Raw genomic sequence first — 26,778 nt, forward strand, 5'->3', positions numbered from 1 at the left:
GAGGGTCAGTGCTGAGGGAGTGGGCACTGTCAGAGGGTCAGTGCTGAGGGAGTGGGCACTATCGGAGGGTCAGTGCTGAGGGAGTGGGCACTGTCGGAGGGTCAGTGCTGAGGGAGCGGGTGCTGTCGGAGGGTCAGTGCTGAGGAAGTGGGTGCTGTCGGAGGGTCAGTGCTGAGGGAGCGGGCGCTGTCGGTGGGTCAGTGCTGAGGGAGTGGGCACTGTTGGAGGGTCAGTGCTGAGGGAGTGGGCACTGTCAGAGGGTCAGTGCTGTGGGAGTGGGCACTGTAGGAGGGTCAGTGCTGAGGGAGCGGGCGCTGTCGGAGGGTCAGTGCTGAGGGAGTGGGCACTGTCGGAGGGTCAGTGCTGAGGGAGTGGGCACTGTCAGAGGGCCATTTAAGTTACCTGGGTGCTCCAGCCTGACTGAAGGGCTCATTGGTATTTCCTGCAGATTAATTATTAACTACAGGGTTTCCAAGACGATCTGTAAAGTTGGACAACCCAAAAATCTTTACATATCCCATCCTTCCTTCCAGATTCTCTTTAAAACCCAAAACATTAGCTACATTTTTGGAGACACTACTGATGAGCTTAGTCCAAGGCATATCTTTCCAAAGTACACAGTGTGGAGCTGGATGAACACAGCCAGCCAGACAGCATCAGAGGAGCAGGAAAGCTGACGTTTCAGTTTGGGACCCTTCATCAGACTCCAGCATCGGCAGTTCTTACTATCTCTGAGATGTGTCTCAGGTTTAAGAGATAATGGGAACTGCAGATGCTGGAGAATCCAAGATAATAAAGTGTGAAGCTGGATGAACACAGCAGGCCAAGCAGCATCTCAGGAGCACAAAAGCTGACATTTCGGGCCTAAACCCTTCATCAGAGAGGGGGATGGGGGTGAGGGTTCTGGAATAAATAGGGAGAGAGGGGGAGGCGGACCGAAGATGGAGAGAAAAGAAGATAGGTGGAGAGGTGGGGAGGGGATAGGTCAGTCCAGGGAAGATGAACAGTTCAAGGAGGTGGGATGAGGTTAGTAGGTAGGAGATGGAGGTGTGGCTTGGGGTGGGAGGAAGAACAGGTTAGGGAGGCAGAGACAGGCTGGACTGGTTTTGGGATGCAGTGGGTGGAGGGGAAGAGCTGGGCTGGTTGTGTGGTGCAGTGGGGGGAGGGGACGAACTGGGCTGGTTGAGGGATGCCGTAGGGGAAGGGGAGATTTTGAAACTGGTGAAGTCCACATTGATACCATATGGCTGCAGGGTTCCCAGGCGGAATATGAGTTGCTGTTCCTGCAACCTTCGGGTGGCATCATTGTGGCACTGCAGGAGGCCCATGATGGACATGTCATCAAGAGAATGGGAGGGGGAGTTGAAATGGTTCAGTTATGATGCAGCGGTGAATGACCAACTGAACTGTGCCCGGGACAGGGACAGCACAGGGTTAGCTAAACAGTAAACAGATGGACATGTCATCTAAAGAATGGGAGGGGGAGTGGAAATGGTTTGCGACTGGGAGGTGCAGTTGTTTGTTGCGAGCCGAGCGGAGGTGTTCTGCAAAGCGGTCCCCAAGCCTCCGCTTGGTTTCCCCAATGTAGAGGAAACCACACCGGGTACAGTGGATGCAGTATACCACATTGGCAGATGTGCAGGTGAACCTCTGCTTAATATGGAAAGTCATCTTGGGGCCTGGGATAGGGGTGAGGGGGGAGGTGTGGGGGCAAGTGCAGCATTTCCTGCGGTTGCAGGGGAAGGTGCCGGGTGTGGTGGGGTTGGAGGGCAGTGTGGAGCCTCAGGTTTAAGTTGCTTTACAGAGATCGATTGTGTAATGTTGACATTACTGAGAGTGTCTAGCAGGAACTATTTCTATCTTAACCTTAGATATTACAACAGCCCAGACGCAAATTCACCAGCTGAAGGAGTCTGAAGAAGAATTACCATGACTGTTATTGTGTGCTGAACCTCAGCAGCTAAATGTGTCCTGGTGAGCCAGCTGCCCTGCCTTTTCACTGCCTCAGGCCCCAGGCTGCGCTCCAGGAACGTGGACACTGACCCAGACATTGCACAACCTTCAGCTCTAAGGTCATGTTTACATAACTGAGCTGGAGCCAGACTGATCACTGCTCACTCACTGAGCGTCACAGCCAGAGATAAGCAAGGGCCAGCAGATCTAGTTCAAGACACCTCTGGTAAAGGGAGGGGGGGAAGAGAGTCCCGATATAGATAAGGCTGTGTAAGTTCCAATTCCACTCACAATCACCATCTCCAACATCAGAGCATTGATTCCTCACTAACATCCACTGACACTACAGCATTTCTTCACCTCAACTGTTACAAAAGGACAGCAATAATAATAATACCATAATAATAATAGCAATAATAACTTAAACAGAATAAATCAGATCGGAAATGGCAGTCTGAGGTTCATAAAAGTTCATAAAATACTTTCAAGTGAGTTTTTTTAGAGCAATAGAGTTTGGAACCAGCCGGACAGCAGATGATATTAGACTTGGTAAAGAGACAGGATACACAGGTGACCTCAGAATAGACACCTGAAAGGAACAGCGACCACAATCTGCTTGAATTTTACTTTCTGTTTGAAAGGAAGGACACTGGGTCAAAGGCATACACATTGGGAGGAAAGGATGTTGCAAAGTGAATATAAGGATGAATAAAATGGATTAGATTGGGTGAGTGAGTATGGCAGGTGGAGGACCATGTGGGAAAATGTGAAGTTGTTCCCATTGGCAGAGAGAAAACAAAGCAGTGGGACAGGGAGTGACTGCAGAATTCCAGGGGGCAGGTGGATACAGGTGTTGAGTCACAGAAGTTAGTTTGCAGGCACAGCAAGTAACTGAAAAGGTTAATGAAATATTATCCTTTATTGCAAAAGGGATTGAACACAAAAGTAAGGATAAGACCATAACATGTAGGAGCAGACATTACTAAATAAAAATTTCTTTGTAAGAGAGTCAAGGGTTATGGCGAAAAGGCAGGAAAGTAGAGATTAGAATTATCAGATCAGCCATAATCTCATTGAATGGTGAAGGAAACAGATGGTTGAATGGCCTACTCCTGTTCCTACATTTTTGGCCTTATAGTAAGGGTGATTTGATTTGAGTGTCTGAGTGGTCTTGACAAGGTGGATGTGGGAAGGATGTTTCATTTTGTGGGTCAGTGCTGAGCCAAACGGGGCAATGTTTTCAAATCAGGGACCAGCCTTTAGGAAGGAGATGAGGGGATTTTTGTTTTCTCAGTGGGAAGGAACAGTCTACCTCAGAGGGTGGTAAAGGTGGAGCATTGAATATTTTCTAAAGCTAGGGTAAAGAGATTCTTTTGAGGCAGGGAGCCAGGTGGAGTGGGAGTGGGGGAGCGCAGAATTCAAACTAACAACAGGATCAGTCAGAATCACTGTGACAGGTATCAGAGAGTCCCTACAGTGTGGGAACAGGCCATTCGGTCCAACAGGCCCATACCACCCCTCCAAACAGCATCCACCCAGACCCATTACCCTACCCCTAATTTCCCATGTCTAACACACCCAACCTAAACATCCCTGAAGACTACAGGCAATTTAGCGCGGCCAATCCACCCTAACCTGCACACCTTCGGACTGTGGCAGGAAACCGGAGCACCCGGAGGAAACCCACACAGACACAGGGAGAATGTGCGAACTCCACACAGACAGTCGCCCGAGGCTGGAATCAAACCTGGGTCCCTGGCACCATCTCAAAGTGCCAAATGGCACACTGATGTTCCAAATTCATATTGTTTTAGGAATGTCCCACCCTTCACCTTTCCAAACTCAAGGGAATACAAACCCAGTCTAATTCATATCATCTTCATAATGTAACCCTTTCCACCCACTATCAATCCGGTGAACAAAACAAAGAAGTGCAAACGCTGGAAATCTGAAGCACAAACAGAAGTTGCTGCAGAGACTGAGCAGGCCTGGCAGCTTGTGTGAAGGGAACACAAACTTATATTTCGAGTCCCGTGATCTCTGATGGAGATTCGCACAGCAGACCGTTTTTCTAGTTTTGTATCAGTCTGGTGAAGTTGTGTTGTCATGCCCATAGTCTGAGCCTCCTTGCTAAACGGTAAGCCAGAGTGAACCTGATCATACACACGCTCAGGCTGTAATATTCCAATGTCCTTACTCTCTGATCCTCACAATTCACTGACCATTCACCGTTTGGTCAGGGGCTACAGCTTGAACAAAATAACTGAGTTAATGATCAAACAGTGTTTGTAATGAAAATATAAGTGTTTCAGCCTGAAAATCCATTGGAAAAGATTCAGGATTAAACAGAAACTAAATGCCAGTTAAAATTTAGATTTAAATCTCAGTTTCTATTCTTCATGGTTTATACATGTCTCTGCCTCCTGCAGTTAGCTAAAGTTCAAAACTTTCCATAAATACATTTGTTGCATGAAGCTCTCGGGGCCTGTTTGATTTCCAGTTCATGGTGTTAACTTCAGAAAGATCAGAAACCACACGCCACCAGGATATAGTCCAACAGGGTTATTTGAAAACACAAGCTTTCAGAGCCACGCTCCTACTTCGGGTGTTAGTGAGAGAGGTGATAGCAGACACGGGATTTATAAGTAAAAGATCACACCACTGATGTATTAAACAAACCTAAGATGCTGTTAAAATGTTTAATCAGTTAAAAGGCTTTAATAGATAAATATGTATGTGTAAATCCCCGAATTTCTTTCACATCACTGACCTGAGAGAAGGAAAGATTTATCAGGGTAAGGATGAGGTGTCTTCCTGGGTCTGACATGAGTGTTAGGTGTGAGACCTTGTTTAGAATCTGTTTGTGTTTTGGATTGGAGTCAGACTGGTTTTATTTCTAAAGTAGGAATTTATAAAACGCTACATTGACTGCCTGTCTATAAATTGTCTGCTTTTTGAACAAAATAGAACGTATCTGCAAGTACAGATTCACACCATAGATTTATATATGCCTGTGGGTTTATGTGTGTGTGTGTGTTTGTGTGTGTGCATGTCTGTGTACGTGAGGGAGAAGTAAACGTCTGTGTGTGTGTGAGTTTATGTGTGTGTATGTATGTATGTGTGTGTGTATACGTGTGTGTGTGTGTGTGTGTGTGTGTGTGTGTGTGTAGATAGTGGGGTTACATATAGTGCTACACGAACCCAAGATACCAGATGAGGCTGTCCTCATGGGGACCAAACCTGGCTAATAGCTCTGTGCTGTTGTGTGTCCCAAAGTATGCCTTGGAGGATGTTTACCCAAAGATCTGAGGTCAAATATCCTTGATGAATATCCGCTGAAGTGTTCCCCCACTGGGAGGGCACATCCCTGTCCGGTGATCGCTGTGCAATGTCCATTCATCCCTTGTCATTACGCCTGCACGGTCTCACCAAGAAACCACGCCTTGGGGCAGCGTCTGAGATAGACAACGTGGGCTGATTCACATGAGTACCTGCCGTGTACGCGGTGGGTGGTGCTCCCACGTGTGAGGGTAGTGTCCACGTCGTTGATCTGAGATGTTTCACAGAGGTTGCCATGGCAGGGTTGTGTGGTGCTGTGGTCGATGTGTCCTGAAGGCTGGGTTGTTTGCTGTGATTCACTCACTCACACACACACACTCACTCACATACACACACACACACACTCACACACACACACACACACACACACACACACACACAGGCGCACACACACACACACAGGCGCACACACACACACACACACACACACACACACTCACACACACACACACACACACACAGACGCACACACACACTCACACACACACACACACACTCACTCACATACACACACAGGCGCACACACACACGCACACGCACAGGCGCACGCACACACAGGCACACACACACACACACAGGCACACACACAGACACACTTATACACACGCATTCACACACACACACACACGTGCGCGCACACGAACACACAAACACACACGAACACACACACTCACACACTCACAGACACACACACACACTCAAACAATCACACACACACGCACACGAACACACACACAGGCACACACACACACACACACACACATACACACACACACACAGGCACACACACATACACATGCATTCACACACACACATGCACACACACACACACACACATGCGTACACGCACACATACAGACATGCACACACACACACACAGACACACACACATTCACACACACACTCTCTCTCTCGTGCACACACACACTCACACACACGCGCACACACACACACACACACATACACACACTCACACACATGCACACACACACTCACACACACATAGACACACACACTCTCCCACACGCACACTCACACATGCACACACACACATAAGCGCTCACGTGCGCGCACACACACACACACACACACACACACAGACACACACACATACACTCTCTCTCGTGCACACACACACACCTCTCTCGCACACACATACTCACACACACACACACTCTCTTGCACACACACACACACACTCTCGAACACACACACACACTCACTCTCTCGTGCACACACACACACACGCACACACGTGCACACACACACACACACGCACACACGTGCACACACACACACACACACACACACACATTCACACATTCACACACACACACACACTCTCTTGCATACACACGCACACACACGCACACTCTCTTGCACGCACACACTCTCTCTCTCTCTCGTGCGTGCGCGCGCACACACACACACAGACACACACACATACACACACACATAGACACACAGACACAGACACAGAGACACACACACAGACACACACACACAGAAACACACACACACTCTCCCACACTCACTCCCACACACATACACACTCATAGACACTCGCATGCACACACACAAGCTTTCACACACAGTCTCCCAAGCCCAAACACTGTCTCTCTCTCTCACACACACACACACGCACCCGCCAACACACACACACACGCACACAGCTGTAGTGTGAATCTGTACTTGCAGATACATTCTATTTTGTTCAAAAATCACACAATTTATACACTGTCAGTCAATGTGGTGTTTTATAAATTCCTACTTTAGAAATAAAACCAGTCTGACTCCAAACCAAAGCACAAACATTCTCCGACACTTCCGCCATCTACAATTTGACCCCGACATTTTTCCATCCCCACCCTTGTCTGCCTTCCGGAGGGACCGCTCTCTCCATGACTCCCTTGTTCGCTCCACACTCCCCTCCAACCCCACCACACCCGGCACCTTCCCCTGCAACCGCAGGAAATGCTACACTTGCCCCCACACCTCCTCCCTCACCCCCATCCCAGGCCCCAAGATGACTTTCCATATTCAGCAGAGGTTCACCTGCACATCTGCCAATGTGGTATACTGTATCCACTGTACCCGGTGTGGCTTCCTCTACATTGGGGAAACCAAGCGGAGGCTTGGGGACCGCTTTGCAGAACACCTCCGCTCGGTTCGCAATAAACAACTGCACCTCCCAGTCACGAACCATTTTAACTCCCCCTCCCATTCCTTAGACGACATGTCCACCCCGGGCCTCCTGCAGTGCCACAAAGATGCCACCCGAAGGTTTCAGGAACAGCAACTCATATTCCGCCTGGGAACCCTGCAGCCCAATGGTATCAATGTGGACTTCACCAGCTTCAAAATCTCTCCTCCCCCCACTGCATCCCAAAACCAGTCCAGCCTGTCTCTGCCTCCCTAACCTGTTCTTCCTCCCACCTATCCCCTCCTCCCACCTCAAGCCCCAACCCCATTTCCTAACTACTAACCTCATCCCGCCCCCTTGACCTGTCTGTCCTCCCTGGACTGACCTATCCCCTCCCACCTTTACTGGCTCCATCCACGCTTCTTTGAACTGTCTGTCTCCTCTCCTCCTATCTTCTCCTTTATCCATCTTCTATCTGCCTCCCCCTCTCTCCCAACTTGTTTCACTACCACCTTCCCCTCCCCCATTTCTGATGAAGGGTCTAGACCCAAATCATCAGCTTTCCTGCTCCTCCTGATGCTGCTTGGCCTGCCCCGTTCGTCCAGCTCCACACCTTGTTATCTTGGATTCTAAACAAGCTCTCACACCTAACACACATTGTCTGACCTAAACTGTCACCTTTCCTATACACTGATAAAATCTTTCCTTCTCTCAGGTCAGTGATGTGAAAGGAATTTGAGGATTTTCGCATACATATTAATCAATTCAAACCTTCTGATTAAACTGATTAAAGATTTAACAGCATCTTAGGTTTGTTTAATTCATCCTCATCAGTGGTGTGATCTTTTACTTATAAATCCTGTGTCTGCTATCACCTCTCTCACTAACACCCGAAGTAGGAGCGTGGCTCTGAAAGCTAGAGTTTTCAAATAACCCTGTTGGACTATATCCTGGTGGCGTGTGGTTTCTGACCTTGTCCACTCCAGTCCATCACTGGCACCTCCACTTCAGAAAGAGCAGCACTGACATGGCTCGGCCCACTTTACTACACTCACATCTTGCCTTGAGAGAGTTGGACGTCTTACAGAATCCTGGCCCTGACACTGCACTCTCACCTCTCACTTTCACCCCTCACTCTCCCGGGCTGAGGCCCACCCTAAGGCTTCCTGGTCTCCATCTTCCTGCTGGCTGCAGGCGTGAACATTGGTACAATTGTTAATCGAGGGGATTAACAGCCCCCCAGCCCCCACACTCCCCCCAGTGGAAACAGTAACCAGCACCAGTCAGAGAGATGCAATCACGAGACTGGTCCAACTTAAACTCTGCAGTTTGAGATCTCCAAAAGTGATACTGAACAATCTGCTCTTCCTTCATCAGAATAAAACCACACCCAGAGGGAGTGTGATATAACAGCTGTCTGCTGGGGACATGGGAGCGTTCAGTCTATTTATAGTTATAAATATATATTATATGGGTGTGTGTTTGTTTGTTTGCATGTGTGTGTGTGTGTGCGTGTCCGTGTGCGTGTGTGTGTGTATATGTGTGTGTGTTTGTTTGTGTGTGTGTGTGTATATGTGTGTGTATGTTTGTGTGTGTGTATGTGCATGTGTGTGTGTGCGTATATTTGTGTGTGCGTGCGTGTGTGTTTGTGTGTGTGCGTATGTGTGAGAACGAGAGTGTGTGTGTATGCGGGTGTGCGTATGTGTGTGTGTGAGAACGAGTGTGTGTGTGTGTATGTGTGTTTGTGCGTATGTATGTGTGTGTGTGTGTGTGCATATGTGTGTGTGTGAGAACGAGTGTGTGTGAGAGAGTGTGTGTGTGTCTCCTGTATGTACGCATCAACCCTTCCCTTAATTTCGATCGATTAAACGTATTAGTTTATCAATTAAATGTTTTAGTTTTTCAAATATTTTGTTTGATAAGAAGCTCGTATATTTGTAGCAAATTTTGGAAGATCTAAAAATGATTGTGGATAACTTGGATTGACAATCTGAAATACCTGAGCCACATTCTACATCCGATCAAACGGGAATCGCATTCTTTTCCCTTTCACTCACTTACCATCGAATCCCTGAAAACCCATTATACTTCATTCAGCCATAATCACAGGATCTGGGCTTCATTGGTTAGGCCCAGCATTTATTGTCCGTCCCTAGTTGCCCCTTGAGAAGGTGGGGGTGAGCTGCCTTTTTGAACCGCTGCAGTCTTCCTGCTTTGGATTGACCCACAATGCTATTCGGGAAGGAATTCCAGGATTTTGACCCAGCAACAGTGAAGGAACGTCGATATATTTCCCGGTCAGGATGGTGAGTGTCTTGGAGAGGAACTTGGAGGGGATGGTGTTCCCATGTATCTGCTGCCTTTGTCCTTCTAGATGGAAGTGGTTGTGGGTTTGGAAGGTGCTGTCTGAGGATCTTTGGTGAATTTCTGCAGTGCATCTTGTAGATAGTACGCACTGCTGCTAATGAGTGTCAGTGATAGAGGAAGTGAATGCTTGTGGATGTGGTGCCTATCAAGTAGGCAGCTTTGTCCTGGATGGTGTCAAACTCCTTGATTGAGTGTTGTTGGGGCTGCATCATCCAGGCAATTGGGGAGTATTCCATCACACTCCTGACCTGTGCCTTGTAGGCAGTGGACAGGCTTTGGGGTCAGGAGGGGAGTTACTTGCTGGAGTATTCCCAGCTTTTGGCCTGCTCGCGTAGCCACTCTGTTAATGTGGGGAGTCCAGTTGAGTTTGTGATCAATGGTAACCTCCAGGATGTTGATGTTGGGGGATTCAGTGATGGAAACACCATTGTATGTCAAGTGGCGGTGGTTAGATTGTCTCCTGTTGGTGATGGTCTTAGCCTGGCATTTGTGTGGCATGAACGTCACTTGCCACTTGTCAGCCTAAGCCTGGATACTGTCCAGATCTTGCTGCATGTGAACATGGGCTGCTTCAGTATCTGAGGAGTCACAAATGATGCTGAACATTGTGCAATCATCGGCGAACATCCCCACTTCTGACCTTATGGAGAAAAGGTCATTGATGAAGCATCTGAAGATGGTTGGGCCAAGGACACTACCCTGAGGAACTCCTGCAGGGATGTCCTGGAGCTGGGGTGACTGACCCCCCAACAACCACAACCATCTTCCTATGAGCCAGAGATGACTCTAATCACTGGAGAGTTGGCCCCAATACCCATTATTTCAATTTTCTCAGGGTCCTTGATATCACACTTGGTCAAAGGCAGTCACTGAATCAAACCCCTTCATGTTCACTCTCACTGGTCAGAATCCTAATGAATCCAAACTCTTTCCAGTCAGTATGAACCCCAATGATCCTGGGTTCTCAGGCTGTAAATTGCTCAGCAATGTCTTCAGGAATTAAGATTCCTGGGAGAGTTGGTTTTTGTTTTGTTTGAAATGAAAGTCTTTAGTATTTTTCTTTTTGAAGCATTCATGGACATTTTTTTCGTTGTTATTCTCAGAAGTTTATAATAACCTTGTTGCCAGATGATAGTTTTACGTCTCCCCAATGAGACCGCAATTTTGAGCTGTTCTAAATCAATCGTAATTGAACGTTTCACAAAGACAGCAGCTGGCAAACCAGCTAATACCAAACAGAACGGTCCCCAGTTGTTAGTTTTCTAGAAGTTTGGGACACATTCAAACTGTCCTGAGACTTGTCACAAAAAATACCATGAGTTTGATTAAAAGTTCCTGTGAAGCACTTTGGCAACTTTTATTATTTGGGACAGGTGCTATATGAATGCAGGCAGTTTCTGCTGTCCTCAAATCCAAGCTGTAGTGGGCACCTACTCCATTTGAGGAAGGGTCACCAGGCCTGAAACATTAACTCTGTTTTCTCCTTCACAGATGCTGCCAGACCTGCTGAGCTTCTCCAGCAACTTTGTTTTTGTTCCCTTCTCCAACTATCCCCATTATACACTGTGCCAGGGATTTTCATCCTCACTTTGATCTGATAGTCACAATGAGTTGAAATGTTGTCCCTCCAACATTTATCTCAATGGAGTTTTGGTTAAAATCGTCACCAACTGAAGCGACAGTGTTCTGCTCCATCCTAACGGCACGGGTTTTGTAAAAGGTTTTGAAATGTTTCTTAGCTTTCTGCTACAGAACCTCGGTTCCGCTAGATCCCTGCTCTGCCCCTAGTAATTTCACAGTAAAACTGTTCCACACCTTACCTGCCTCAGCTCACACGGACTTTTTGCAAAGTGAAAACGGTTTGTCAGCCTCCAGGCAACAGCCCCAAGCCCTGGGTAAATATTTGTGCTGACGTCGGAGCTTCGGGATGTTTCTGGAGCCGATTTTGAGGCTGTCTGAGCTTTTAGCGGATCTCCGCACAGCAACGTGGCTGACAGCAGGAATGGGTTTGATCTCCCGGGATCCCAGAGACACTGAGAAGCTGCTTCCTGTCCACGCAGGCACCAGCAAAGCGAGCCACAAAGAAATGCCGAGAAACTAACGGGCCATGTTCACTTGCTGGAATCACACTCAGAGAAATTCAGCACTTGCCTTTCCGAGTGCTTTTGTATGGCGACAGATCTAACGTGTGGAAAACGGGCTGGGGAATCCGTGGGCCCCTAGGATCAGTGAAATCCTCCAGCCCTTCACCCTGGCAGTGCCAGCAGGACGGGAGGGGGGGGGGGAGTTTTCAGCAGAGTGGCACCCAGTGAGGGAGATGGTACCACCTTGGGCACACCGCGCACACCCACAGCCCACTATAGCAGAAATGTCGCCCCCCCTCCACATTTCCCATCAGCGCTGATGAAGAGTCATCTAGAGTGGGAAATGAGCTCACGTTCTCTCCAGGGGTACCGTCTGATCCACTGTGATCCTCTGCGATGTGATGTGGTCTGGGTAGAACCCAATAGTTAGATCACAGACACCACAAAAAGGCAAGTTCTTGTTGAGACAGATATCTTGAAGTTTATTAATGATAGTAACCAGTTGCATCAGGGATTGTTTCTCACTGCATAACCTTCCCTGGAACAGACTAGTGTTAGATTTGGAATGTGGAATGAAGTAGGTATGATTCTTTGGGCAATAGTGATCACAACATGAGAGATTTTCAAATTGAGTTTGAGGTAGAGCAACTTGAGTCTCAAACCAGAGTCCTCAAATTAAGTAAAGGCATTTTTTTTCCTTTATTCATTCATGGGATGAGGGTGTTGCTGGCGAGGCAGCATTTATCGTCCATCCCTAATTGCCCAGAGGGCAGTTCAGAGTCAACCACATTGCTGTGGGTCTGGAGTCACCTGTAGTCCAGGTCGGGTAAGGATGGCAGTTCCTTTCCCTAAAGGACATTAGTGAACCAGATGGGTTTTTTCCCCAACAACTGGCAGTGGGTTCATGGTCATCATTAGATTCGTAATTCCAGTTATTTATTGAAACCAGTACCATCCAGGTACCCAGTACACCCCAGGTTCCCAGTACCATCCCAGGTTCCCAGTACCATCCCAGGTACCCCGTACCATCCAGGTTCCCAGTACCGTCCAGGTACCCGGTACCATCCCATTACCCAGTACTATCCCAGGTTCCCAGTACCATCCCAGGTACCCAGTACCATCCTAGGTACCCAGTACCGTCCAGGTACCTGGCACCGTCCCAGGTACCCGGAACCGTCCCAGGTTCCCAGTAGCGTCCCAGGTACCCAGTACCGTCCCAGGCACCCAGTACTGTCCCAGGTATCCAGCACCATCCAGGTACCCAGCACCATCCCAGGTACGCAGTACCATCCCAGGTGCCCAGTACCGTCCCAGGTCCCCAGTACCATCCAGGTACCCAGCACCGTCCCAGGTACGCAGTACCATCCCAGGTACCCAGTACCGTCCCAGGTTCCCAGTACCATCCAGGTACCCAGTACCATCCCAGGTACCCAGTACCGTCCCAGGTACCCAGCACCGTCCCAGGTACCCAGTACCATCCAGGTACCCAGTACCATCCCAGGTACCCAGTACCTTCCAGGTACCCGGCACCGTCCCAGGTACCCGGTACTGTCCCAGGTACCCGGTACCGTCCCAGGTATCCGGTACCGTCCAGGTTCCCGGTACCGTCCCAGGTGCCCGGTACCATCCCAGGTAAAGAGGTTGTTTGTCATGTATCAGTGTTACTTTCCACCAATTGTTTTAAATCTCTCCACCTTGCTAACTGACCCCTCTGCCGGTGGAAACACGTCTTCCCCGTCACTGTTTGCAAAGTATTCATTACTTTGTATCTTCATTAAGTCACCCATGTTCTATGGAGAACAACCTTCACCTGTCCAAACTTTCATCAGAGCTCTAAGGTTTTGGAGTGGATCTGTAACTCGGGCTGTGGGTGTTGTGGCTGGCTGGCTCGCCGAGCTGGTGTATTATTCTGCAGCGGTTCCGTTACCGTGCTGGCTAACATCCTCCGTGCAGCCTCCGATGAAGCATTCTCCCGCCCGGTTTTTAAACTCTGGGGCCCGTTGAGCTGCATCGCCTCGCTTCCAGCTTTCCTTCGTATATGGGGTCGAGTTGTATGTGTTTGTTGTTGGTTTTCTTCGTGGAGTTACCAGGCTTTTAGGAACTCCCGAGCCTGTCTCTGCTTTGCTTGTCCCGGGATCTTGGTGATTCATGATAAGGAGAGCGATCCCGGGACAAGCAAAGCAGAGACAGGCTCGGGAGTTCCTAAAAGCCTGGTAACTCCACGAAGAAAACCAACAACAAACACATACAACTCGACCCCATGTACACTCCACTGCGAAGGAAAGCCGGAAGCGAGGCGATCCAGCCAGCTTCATCAGAGCTATACATTTCACCCCCTGACAGTCTTGTTGTAAATGTCAGTACTCTCTCTCCACCAGTTTTAGTCATGCTCTGATGTGATGACTACAACTGTACACAAACCTCCAACTGTGACCTAACCGCTTTCTTATATCATTCCAATAGTACATTCCTGCTCTTACACGGAATAGCCTACCCTGCCCCCGGCGAAGGAATGTTCTAACTGCCTGTTTTATCGCCTTATCGGCCTGTGGGGACCTGTGAACTTGCATTTCAACATCCACCACCCTGTCTTCCCACCTCAATAAGCACTGCTCTGCCTGCTCTCCCCAGCCTGGCAGAATTCACATTTCTCTAGATAATCAAATGTGAGGCTGGATGAACACAGCAGGCCCAGCAGCATCTCAGGAGCACAAAAGCTGACGTTTCGGGCCTAGACCCTTCATCAGAGGGCTCTCTGATGAAGGGTCTAGGCCCGAAACGTCAGCTTTTGTGCTCCTGAGATGCTGCTTGGCCTGCTGTGTTCATCCAGCCTCACATTTTATTATCTTGGAATTCTCCAGCATCTGCAGTTCCCATTATCCCTTCACATTTCTCTGGATTGAATTCCATTTCCCCCTTTTCCAGCCACACAACCCAACAGTTGGCAGGTTGCTATGGTGACAGTGCGTACGCTCTGATTGGGGTCTGTCAGTTGTTACATGGTGAATACCTTTGGGGTACTCCTGCTATAGACGGAAGCCAGGAAACATCCTTGACATCATTGTTCCTTGGTTAACTCTTCATGTACCGCTTCTCTTTGCGCTTCTCTGGGGGTTTCAATTTCTCATAAATTTCTGCCCAATGCCCCCGTGCACGTGCCACAAAACATTGGACACTTTGGAAGAGACAAGCCACACAACACACAAGATTTGATCCACTGAGCTGCCGTCAAATTGTTGGGTTGAAAGGTCATGCAACAGATGATGTTGTTGGCCAGTTACAACTGTTTCCAAGTTGCCTCTAGCAGTGGGTCAATGACATGCTCTTTCTGGGCATAAATTTAAGATAACTGACAGGAGGTTTAGAAGGAATTTAAGGGAAATCTTTTCACCCAGAGTGTGATGGGGTCTGGAATGCAGTGCCTGGGAGGGTAGTTGAGGTGGGAGACCTCACAACTTTTAAAAAGTACTTGCATGAGCACTTGAAGTGTTATAACGTTTAAGCTATGGGCCTAGTGTGGGAATGTGGAACTAGTGTAGGTTGTAGCATATTTTTGGTGGTACAGACTCAGTGGGCCAAGGGTCTCTCCTGTACTGGATGGCTGTATAATTAGGGTTGTTCAGAAGGCTCTTTCTGAAGGATTTAGTGGCATAGTGTATTTCCATGAGCCTTCAACTGAGTCAGCTCTGGTGAAATCCCATTTCAGACTTTTCACTCAAAACCTCCCTGTCAACTGGTCCATTGTCTACATTGGCTTAACTCAAATTTTAAGCCCATCTTTTAAAATCTGGAAATTTGATAGAAATATGATTAGAAATACCAGAGGATTTAGCTCTTATTCAATCATTTCTCAAAGCAATAAGAAGTTTGACTGATTGTCATTTTGTACAGCTAATTTCAGGAAATAAAGGTGAATTATTTTTCCAAATAGCAGAGAGTTTGACAGTATGTCAATGGAGTGCCAATCCATGGTTAAATGTTTACTTTTCACTGTTTTGTGTTCTTTGTGCTCTTTAAAATTGTCAGTACAAGGATCTGTATCACAGAGTAATGCTTGATTTTTTTAAAAATTCTCTCTTTTGTTTTGTTAAAGGTCACTACATGGAGTTGGGAGTTCAGGCCAGGCTGAGGGCAGTGATATCACACAGGACTTTGTAACATTTCCATGAATCCTAGAAACAGGATTGTGGAAATGACTGACATATTGACAAAGGTGTGTCCTTTTAAATGTGGGAAAAGTCTGTTTTAGTGTTTGGGCTGTACGTCATTCAAGGACCAGTTCAACAAATTGGAATTACCAAATGCATTTTTAAAATGACACGTTTTGAATTAGACTATCTGTAGCTTGCCTTTCCTTCTCAAAGATGTTCCTTCTCACTTGAGTTTCTGTTCTGCACTATGTGCTGTAGCACTCTGTCTCAGTTGTTCACAAATAACCACGGCCCTGACCTCAGGCAGATGATGGGCTAGAGCTGATCAGAAGATAAAGGCTTCACCTCTGCCACTACATTCATCACTTTTTAGAGCTAACTGAACGCCGCTGCCTTCAAATGGGCACTGGCTGCCAACATGATGCAGTGTCATGTGTCAAACTCCACTATTAATGTGATCTGGTCAGGGCCCACCACATATGAGCTTATGGTTGGGACCTTTTGAAATGCCACAAGCTTACACACAATCTCTGGGTTCTCCCATCGCTGATGTTCCTGTACATGACACACATAACTCTCTGACTGACTGAACACACATATCTCCAATACACAGAGGCAATGACTGAAGGTCAGGCAGCTGCAGTTTTACTGGAACATCACGTGGTGGTGCCCTTAAAGGTGCAGACCAATCTGTTCAGGAACCTGTGTGATACTACCTGTACATGACAGGCACAGCCCCTGCTCTGTGCTGTACTCATTCTTCCAGCTGTGCTCACTCTGTCCCATTAAGAATGCCCCATGGGCACAGACACAGTCTACATTTACATGGCACCTTTCACTAGTCCAGGATGTCCCAAAGCAATTTAAATCCAATGAAGTACTTTGAAATGTAGTCACTTTGCAAAATAGGAAACACAGTTAGTTTGCACTACAAGATCCAAGAAAGGACAATGAAACAGGTAACATTTTATGATGCTGGTTGTAAAATAGACATTGGCTGACAGACAGGGAACAAATTGCCCAGAACTTCCACATCCTGGGATAGTGGCTGTGAGTTTTCAATATTCCCCGAGAGAGCAAACAGTACCTACTGACCTTCTCATTTTATTTCCTGTATTTTTGATTGCAGACTGAAATGGAAAAAGGACTGTTTTAAAACCTAGGACTGTAGAAAGAATTGCTGTACTTCTAAACACAAGTAACCAAAACAAATTAGGTGGTGTTTATACGACTGTTTATTCATGTAGTGAGGGAAGTTGTGTGTAGACAGCCATCACCAGGGGCTGTATGCAGAGATCTGGCCAGCAACAAGTAGCTGATTGGTTTGTACAATTCAAACCAGTTATGAATACCAGAGATCACCAGTCTGATGACAACCCTCTAATTGATTCTTGGTGGCTGAACATCTTGGAGATGTAAATAGTACAGGCAGAAGCCTTTGGACTGTTGGAACAGGAGGTGATGTGTATGTCACTCTCTCTCTGCAGTAACAATACCTGAAGCTTGATGAAAGCCAGTTGTTTTTCTCTCACTGGTTGTTATAGCCTGTTCCCTTTTTCTAGTAAGCAAGGGACTAAATTAGTGTACCAATAATCCTGTACCTCCGTGAAGAACTGAAAGACCTGCAGAAAATAGACAAAATAACAATAAATCTTGACAAACCAAAGGAAAATCTAAACAAACGACTGTCTGTGGATTGGAGATAATGGGAACTGCAGATGCTGGAGAATCCAAGATAACAAAGTGTGGAGCTGGATGAACACAGCAGGCCAAGCAGCATCTCAGGAGCACAAAAGCTGACGTTTAGGGCCTAGACCCTTCATCAGAGAGATGTGGATTGATGCTATTGAACTGTGTTTCTCTGGTTTTCTGCTCCATCCATAAAACCAATGTCTTTTTTGTTTGTTGCTATGTGAGTGTATTGGGACTTAAAAGAGACTTACATTTTTAACTGGTATAACCATATGGTGATAGTTCATAACTGTATATTTGATATTAGAATGCACCTATTTGTGATAAATAGTAGCTCCTGGTAGGTGCAGGATTGTGGTTGGTTTATCTCAGTACCGTGATACTATCAGGCAGTAAATCAGACTCATTGCGAGAGTTGATTAAATCATTACTTTCTGTGATGACTCTAGAGGCACTAGGGAGTGGGCTTTGAGAATCAGTCAGTTTTTCAAGTTGTGATAATTGAAAGATACCGCATTGAAATCCTGGGAGATGGGAAACAGCTGGCAACTGGTTTAATGCTTCTCTAGTTTCTGTCCTCCTTCTGTTCGACCAGCATCCTCCACCCTTTTCTGGAAATTTACAATTCTCATCACTCCATCATTGGTCACTGCACTTTCAGAAGCTCAGAAACGGCCCCCTTGAACCTTTTTGCCTCTCTCTCCCAAAGGGTACTTCAAACCCACTAGGGTCAGTCTGGTTGGCCACCTGACTGTCTCCTGCAGTGGAATGGGTTACTGGTTGTTTCTTGTCCATGTAGTGGGAAGGGGGGTGCGAACAGAAGCAGCTTTCCTGCACTCACTCTGTCACACTGATGACGAAAACTGCATCAACGAGGTCACTGATCCATCTTCCGCACTCCAGGTTTTACAGCCCAAACTGCTTGCTATCTCCTCATGGGTCAGTCCCACTACCCCAGACATTGGCTTGCTGTGGAACCGTTGTTGTACTCTGTCAACAGCAACTAGATCTTTTCTTGGTGGAGGAGAACAGATCTCATTTTTATTTGTTCATGCTGGTTAGGCCGGCATTTATTGCCCATTCCCCACCTGCCCTGAGAACAGTGAAGAGCCAATCCCATTGCTGTGGGTCTGGAGTCACACATGGGCCAGAATGGGTAGGGATGGCAGCTTTCCCTCCCTAAAGGGCATTAGTGAACTAGGTGAGATTTAACAATTGTCAATGTTTACACTGTCACCATTAGGCCAGCTTTTAATTTCACACCATCTGCATGGTGGGACCTGAAGTCAAGCCCCAGAACATTAGTTTGGGGCTCTGTAATATTCATGTCACATGCTATGAGCAGCACATTGTTCAACAACAACTACAAAAACAGAAGTTGCTGGAAAAGCTCAGCAGGTCTGACAGCATCTGTGAGGGTACAATAATGTTTCAGGTCAGTTCTGAGGATGGGTCGCTGGACCCGAAACATTACTTTACCTTCACAGATGCTGCCAGACCTGCTGAGTTGTTCCAGCAACTTCTGCCTTTGTTCCTGATTTACAGCGTCCACAGTTCTGTTAGTTTTTACCAGCTCACCATTACCTCATCTACCCACCAGGCATGGCCTCACCGAGGCCTCATCCAGCTCCAGCAAGATATCTTGTGAACACAAATGCCCTTGTGATGAAGACTAAGGGACATGCTATAGATACAGTCACACCCGACTCAATATCATCAATGTACTTCCTGAATATCAACCCACATTACACATATCGAACCAGGGTCCAAGATTCAATTCAGCTCCACAACTTCATGGGAAAATAATTGGAGCAAATCAGGAGACAGTGTGAATTATTGTTTATTCATTTGTTTAAAAAAAATCTCCAACCTGATGTCATCAGATTGGACTGACACCAGACGCTACCATCAGATCCCACCAGTGGACCCTATCGCTGAGATCTCACTTGGGATTTATCACTGTTTCTACATTTCTCATTTTCTCAAGGTTTACCACCAATTTCTCATGGGTTCCAGTTTGAAGTTGTGGTTTTGGGTCTTTGATAGTCCCAAGGAAGATGGGAATTCCAGAGATATCATCGCGGATGATGAAGAAAAACGGCCTGTTGATGGTACACTTCATAAAGGAGCGATTGATGGCAATGCCTGTGCTAGCAGCAGCCTGTACTCCCTCCTCTTTCAGCTCCATCATTGCCTTATGCTGCATACTGGACACGACCAGGGGCATGGGCGAGATCCTGCGCAGGTCTGGGTTCAAGAACAGTTTGCCAAGGCCTGTGACAGCAGGGAGCAGGAGAGGAGCAGTTAGACTGGGGGAGGCTTCAGGCAGCTCAGACCAGGGCAAACTCCATCAGATACAACAAGGCTGACCTCCCGCTCTCACTCTCACACGCGCTCATACACTCACACACACTCGCTCACACACTCACTCACTCTTCTGTCCCACACAGACTCTCACACTCACACACACTCACTCACACACTCACTCACTCTTCTGTCCCACACAGACTCTCACACTCACACACACTCGCTCACACACTCACTCACCCTTCTGTCCCACACAGACTCTCACACTCACACACACTCACTCACACACTCACTCACTCTTCTGTCCCACACAGACTCTCACACTCACACACACTCACTCACACACTCACTCACTCTTCTGTCCCACACAGACTCTCACACTCACACATGCTCACTCACACACTCACTCACCCTTCTGTCCCACACAGACTCTCACACTCACACACACTCACTCACACACTCACTCATCCTTCTGTCCCACACAGACTCTCACACTCACACACACTCACTCACACACTCACTCACCCTTCTGTCCCACACAGACTCTCACACTCACACACACTCACTCACACACTCACTCATCCTTCTGTCCCACACAGACTCTCACACTCACACATGCTGACTCACACCCTCACTCACCCTTCTGTCCCACACAGACTCTCACACTCGCACACACTCACTCACACACTCACTCATCCTTCTGTCCCACACAGACTCTCACACTCACACACTCACACACACTCACTCACCCTTCTGTCCCACACAGACTCTCACACTCACACACACTCACTCACACACTCACTCGCCCTTCTGTCCCACACAGACTCTCACACTCACACATACTCACTCACACACTCACTCACCCTTCTGTCCCACACAGACTCTCACACTCACACACACTCACTCACCCTTCTGTCCCACACAGACTCTCACACTCACACACACTCACTCACACACTCACTCACCCTGCTGTCCCACACAGACTCTCACACTCACACATACTCACTCACACACTCACTCACCCTTCTGTCCCACACAGACTCTCACACTCACACACACTCACTCACCCTTCAGTCCCACACAGACTCTCACACTCACACACACTCACTCACACACTCACTCACCCTTCAGTCCCACACAGACTCTCACACTCACACACACTCACTCACACACTCACTCACCCTTCTGTCCCACACAAACTCTCACACTCACTCACACACTCACTCACCCTTCTGTCCCACACAGACTCTCACACTCACACACTCGCTCACCCTTCTGTCCCACACAGACTCTCACACTCACACACACTCACTCACACACTCACTCACCCTGCTGTCCCACACAGACTCTCACACTCACACACACTCACTCACCCTTCTGTCCCACACAGACTCTCACACTCACTCACACACTCACTCACTCTTCTGTCCCACACAGACTCTCACACTCACTCACACACTCACTCACTCTTCTGTCCCACACAGACTCTCACACTCAGACACACTCACTCACCCTTCTGTCCCACACAGACTCTCACACTCACACATACTCACTCACACACTCACTCACCCTTCTGTCCCACACTCACTCACACACTCACACACACTCACTCTCACACTCACTCACCCTTCTGTCCCACACAGACTCTCACACTCACACATACTCACTCACACACTCACTCACCCTTCTGTCCCACACAGAGTCACACACTCACACACACTCACTCTCACACTCACTCACCCTTCTGTCCCACACAGACTCTCACACTCACACATACTCACTCACACACTCACTCACCCTTCTGTCCCACACAGACTCACACACTCACACACACTCACTCACACACTCACTCACCCTTCTGTCCCACACAGACTCTCACATTCACACACACTCACTCACACACTCACTCACCCTTCTGTCCCACACAGACTCTCACACTCACACACACTCACTCACACATTCATTCACCCTGCTGTCCCACACAGACTCTCACACTCACACACACTCCCTCACCCTGCTGTCTCACACAGACTCTCACACTCACACACACTCACTCACACTCTCACTCACCCTTCTGTCCTACACAGACTCTCACACTCACACACTCACTCACCCTTCTGTCCCACACAGACTCTCACACTCACACACACTCGCTCACTCACCCTTCTGTCCCACACAGACTCTCACACTCACACATACTCACTCACACACTCACTCACCCTTCTGTCCCACACAGACTCACACACTCACACACACTCACTCACACACTCACTCACCCTTCTGTCCCACACAGACTCTCACATTCACACACACTCACTCACACACTCACTCACCCTTCTGTCCCACACAGACTCTCACACTCACACACACTCACTCACACATTCATTCACCCTGCTGTCCCACACAGACTCTCACACTCACACACACTCCCTCACCCTGCTGTCTCACACAGACTCTCACACTCACACACACTCACTCACACTCTCACTCACCCTTCTGTCCTACACAGACTCTCACACTCACACACTCACTCACCCTTCTGTCCCACACAGACTCTCACACTCACACACACTCGCTCACTCACCCTTCTGTCCCACACAGACTCTCACACTCACACATACTCACTCACACACTCACTCACCCTTCTGTCCCACACAGACTCACACACTCACACACACTCACTCACACACTCACTCACCCTTCTGTCGGACACAGACTCTCACATTCACACACACTCACTCACACACTCACTCACCCTTCTGTCCCACACAGACTCTCACACTCACACACACTCACTCACACATTCATTCACCCTGCTGTCCCACACAGACTCTCACACTCACACACACTCCCTCACCCTGCTGTCTCACACAGACTCTCACACTCACACACACTCACTCACACTCTCACTCACCCTTCTGTCCTACACAGACTCACACACTCACACACTCACTCACCCTTCTGTCCCACACAGACTCTCACACTCACACACACTCGCTCACTCACCCTTCTGTCCCACACAGACTCACACACTCACACATACTCACTCACACACTCACTCACACTTCTGTCCCACACAGACTCACACACTCACACACACTCACTCACACACTCACTCACCCTTCTGTCCCACACAGACTCTCACACTCACACACACTCACTCACACACTCACTCACCCTTCTGTCCCACACAGACTCTCATACTCATACATACTCACTCACACACTCACTCACCCTTCTGTCCCACACAGACTCACACACTCACACACACTCACTCACACACTCACTCACCCTTCTGTCCCACACAGACTCTCACATTCACACACACTCACTCACATACTCACTCACCCTTCTGTCCCACACAGACTCTCACACTCACACACACTCACTCACACATTCATTCACCCTGCTGTCCCAAACATACTCTCACACACACACACTCACTCACCCTGCTGTCCCACACAGACTCTCACACTCACACACTCACTCACCCTTCTGTCCCACACAGACTCTCTCACTCACACACTCACTCACCCTTCTGTCCCACACACACTCTCACACTCACACACACTCACTCACCTACTCACTCACCCTTCTGTCCCACACAGACTCTCACACTCACTCACACATTCATTCACCCTTCTGTCCCACACAGACTCACACACTCACACACACTCACTCACACACTCACTCACCCTGCTGTCCCACACAGACTCTCACACTGACACACACTCACTCACACACTCACTCACCCTTCTGTCCCACACAGACTCTCACACTCACTCACACACTCACTCACCCTTCTGTCCCACACAGACTCTCACACTCACACATACTCACTCACACACTCACTCACCCTTCTGTCCCACACAGACTCACACACTCATACACACTCACTCACACACTCACTCACCCTTCTGTCCCACACAGACTCTCACATTCACACACACTCACTCACACACTCACTCACCCTTCTGTCTTACACAGACTCTCACACTCACACACACTCACTCACACATTCATTCACCCTGCTGTCCCACACAGACTCTCACACTCACACATACTCACTCACACACTCACTCACCCTTCTGTCCCACAAAGACTCACACACTCACACACACTCACTCACACACTCACTCACCCTTCTGTCCCACACAGACTCTCACATTCACACACACTCACTCACACACTCACTCACCCTTCTGTCTTACACAGACTCTCACACTCACACACACTCACTCACACATTCATTCACCCTGCTGTCCCACACAGACTCTCACACTCACACACACTCACTCACCCTGCTGTCTCACACAGACTCTCACACTTACACACACTCACTCACACTCTCACTCACCCTTCTGTCCTACACAGACTCTCACACTCACACACTCACTCACCCTTCTGTCCCACACAGACTCTCACACTCACACCCACTCACTCACTCACCCTGCTGTCCCACACAGACTCTCACACTCACACACTCACTCATCCTTCTCTCCCACACTGACTCTCACACTCACACACACTCACTCACACACTCACTCACCCTTCTGTCCCACACAGACTCTCACACTCACACATACTCACTCACACACTCACTCACCCTTCTGTCCCACACAGACTCACACACTCACACACACTCACTCACCCTTCTGTCCCACACAGACTCTCACACTCACACACACTCGCTCACACATTCATTCACCCTTCTGTCCCACACAGACTCTCACACTCACACACACTCACTCACACACTCACTCACCCTGCTGTCCCACACAGACTCTCACACTCACTCACACTCACTCACACACTCACTCACCCTGCTGTCCCACACAGACTCTCACACTGACACACACTCACTCACACACTCACTCACCCTTCTGTCCCACACAGACTCTCACACTCACTCACACACTCACTCACTCTTCTGTCCCACACAGACTCTCACACTCAGACACACTCACTCACCCTTCTGTCCCACACAGACTCTCACACTCACACATACTCACTCACACACTCACTCACCCTTCTGTCCCACACTCACTCACACACTCACACACACTCACTCCCACACTCACTCACCCTTCTGTCCCACACAGACTCTCACACTCACACATACTCACTCACACACTCACTCACCCTTCTGTCCCACACAGAGTCACACACTCACACACACTCACTCTCACACTCACTCACCCTTCTGTCCCACACAGACTCTCACACTCACTCTCACACTCACTCACCCTTCTGTCCCACACAGACTCTCACACTCACACATACTCACTCACACACTCACTCACCCTTCTGTCCCACACAGACTCACACACTCACACACACTCACTCACACACTCACTCACCCTTCTGTCGGACACAGACTCTCACATTCACACACACTCACTCACACACTCACTCACCCTTCTGTCCCACACAGACTCTCACACTCACACACACTCACTCACACATTCATTCACCCTGCTGTCCCACACAGACTCTCACACTCACACACACTCCCTCACCCTGCTGTCTCACACAGACTCTCACACTCACACACACTCACTCACACTCTCACTCACCCTTCTGTCCTACACAGACTCACACACTCACACACTCACTCACCCTTCTGTCCCACACAGACTCTCACACTCACACACACTCGCTCACTCACCCTTCTGTCCCACACACTCACACACTCACACATACTCACTCACACACTCACTCACACTTCTGTCCCACACAGACTCACACACTCACACACACTCACTCACACACTCACTCACCCTTCTGTCCCACACAGACTCTCACACTCACACACACTCACTCACACACTCACTCACCCTTCTGTCCCACACAGACTCTCATACTCATACATACTCACTCACACACTCACTCACCCTTCTGTCCCACACAGACTCACACACTCACACACACTCACTCACACACTCACTCACCCTTCTGTCCCACACAGACTCTCACATTCACACACACTCACTCACATACTCACTCACCCTTCTGTCCCACACAGACTCTCACACTCACACACACTCACTCACACATTCATTCACCCTGCTGTCCCAAACATACTCTCACACACACACACTCACTCACCCTGCTGTCCCACACAGACTCTCACACTCACACACTCACTCACCCTTCTGTCCCACACAGACTCTCACACTCACACACTCACTCACCCTTCTGTCCCACACACACTCTCACACTCACACACACTCACTCACATACTCACTCACCCTTCTGTCCCACACAGACTCTCACACTCACTCACACATTCATTCACCCTTCTGTCCCACACAGACTCACACACTCACACACACTCACTCACACACTCACTCACCCTGCTGTCCCACACAGACTCTCACACTGACACACACTCACTCACACACTCACTCACCCTTCTGTCCCACACAGACTCTCACACTCACTCACACACTCACTCACCCTTCTGTCCCACACAGACTCTCACACTCACACATACTCACTCACACACTCACTCACCCTTCTGTCCCACACAGACTCACACACTCATACACACTCACTCACACACTCACTCACCCTTCTGTCCCACACAGACTCTCACATTCACACACACTCACTCACACACTCACTCACCCTTCTGTCTTACACAGACTCTCACACTCACACACACTCACTCACACATTCATTCACCCTGCTGTCCCACAGAGACTCTCACACTCACACATACTCACTCACACACTCACTC

The 26,778-nt window shown here is 48.5% G+C and overlaps 2 protein-coding genes across 3 annotated transcripts in view; both read right to left on the bottom strand.

Moving 5' to 3' along the window:
• LOC125464453 (pigment epithelium-derived factor) overlaps positions 1 to 12,024 on the bottom strand; it is a 28,420-nt gene extending 16,396 nt beyond the window's left edge. The window contains exon 1 of one of the 2 annotated variants that reach the window (XM_059655228.1): positions 11,623 to 12,024. The gene's annotated coding sequence lies outside the window, so the exon portion shown is untranslated. Of the gene's footprint in view, positions 1 to 11,617 lie in introns of both variants that reach the window. The other variant, XM_059655229.1, reaches the window with a different exon arrangement.
• Positions 12,025 to 19,553: 7,529 nt separating this feature from the next.
• The window catches only part of serpinf2b (serpin peptidase inhibitor, clade F (alpha-2 antiplasmin, pigment epithelium derived factor), member 2b), a 75,813-nt gene continuing 68,588 nt past the window's right edge, over positions 19,554 to 26,778 (bottom strand). Inside the window, exon 8 of the mRNA XM_048557349.1 lies at positions 19,554 to 20,003. Within this exon, the coding sequence (XP_048413306.1) occupies positions 19,672 to 20,003 (332 nt within the window). The 3' untranslated portion in view covers positions 19,554 to 19,671. The remainder of the gene's footprint in view (positions 20,004 to 26,778) is intronic.

Source organism: Stegostoma tigrinum, chromosome 27 (genome assembly GCF_030684315.1).
Source record: "Stegostoma tigrinum isolate sSteTig4 chromosome 27, sSteTig4.hap1, whole genome shotgun sequence".
NCBI lineage: Eukaryota > Metazoa > Chordata > Chondrichthyes > Orectolobiformes > Stegostomatidae > Stegostoma > Stegostoma tigrinum.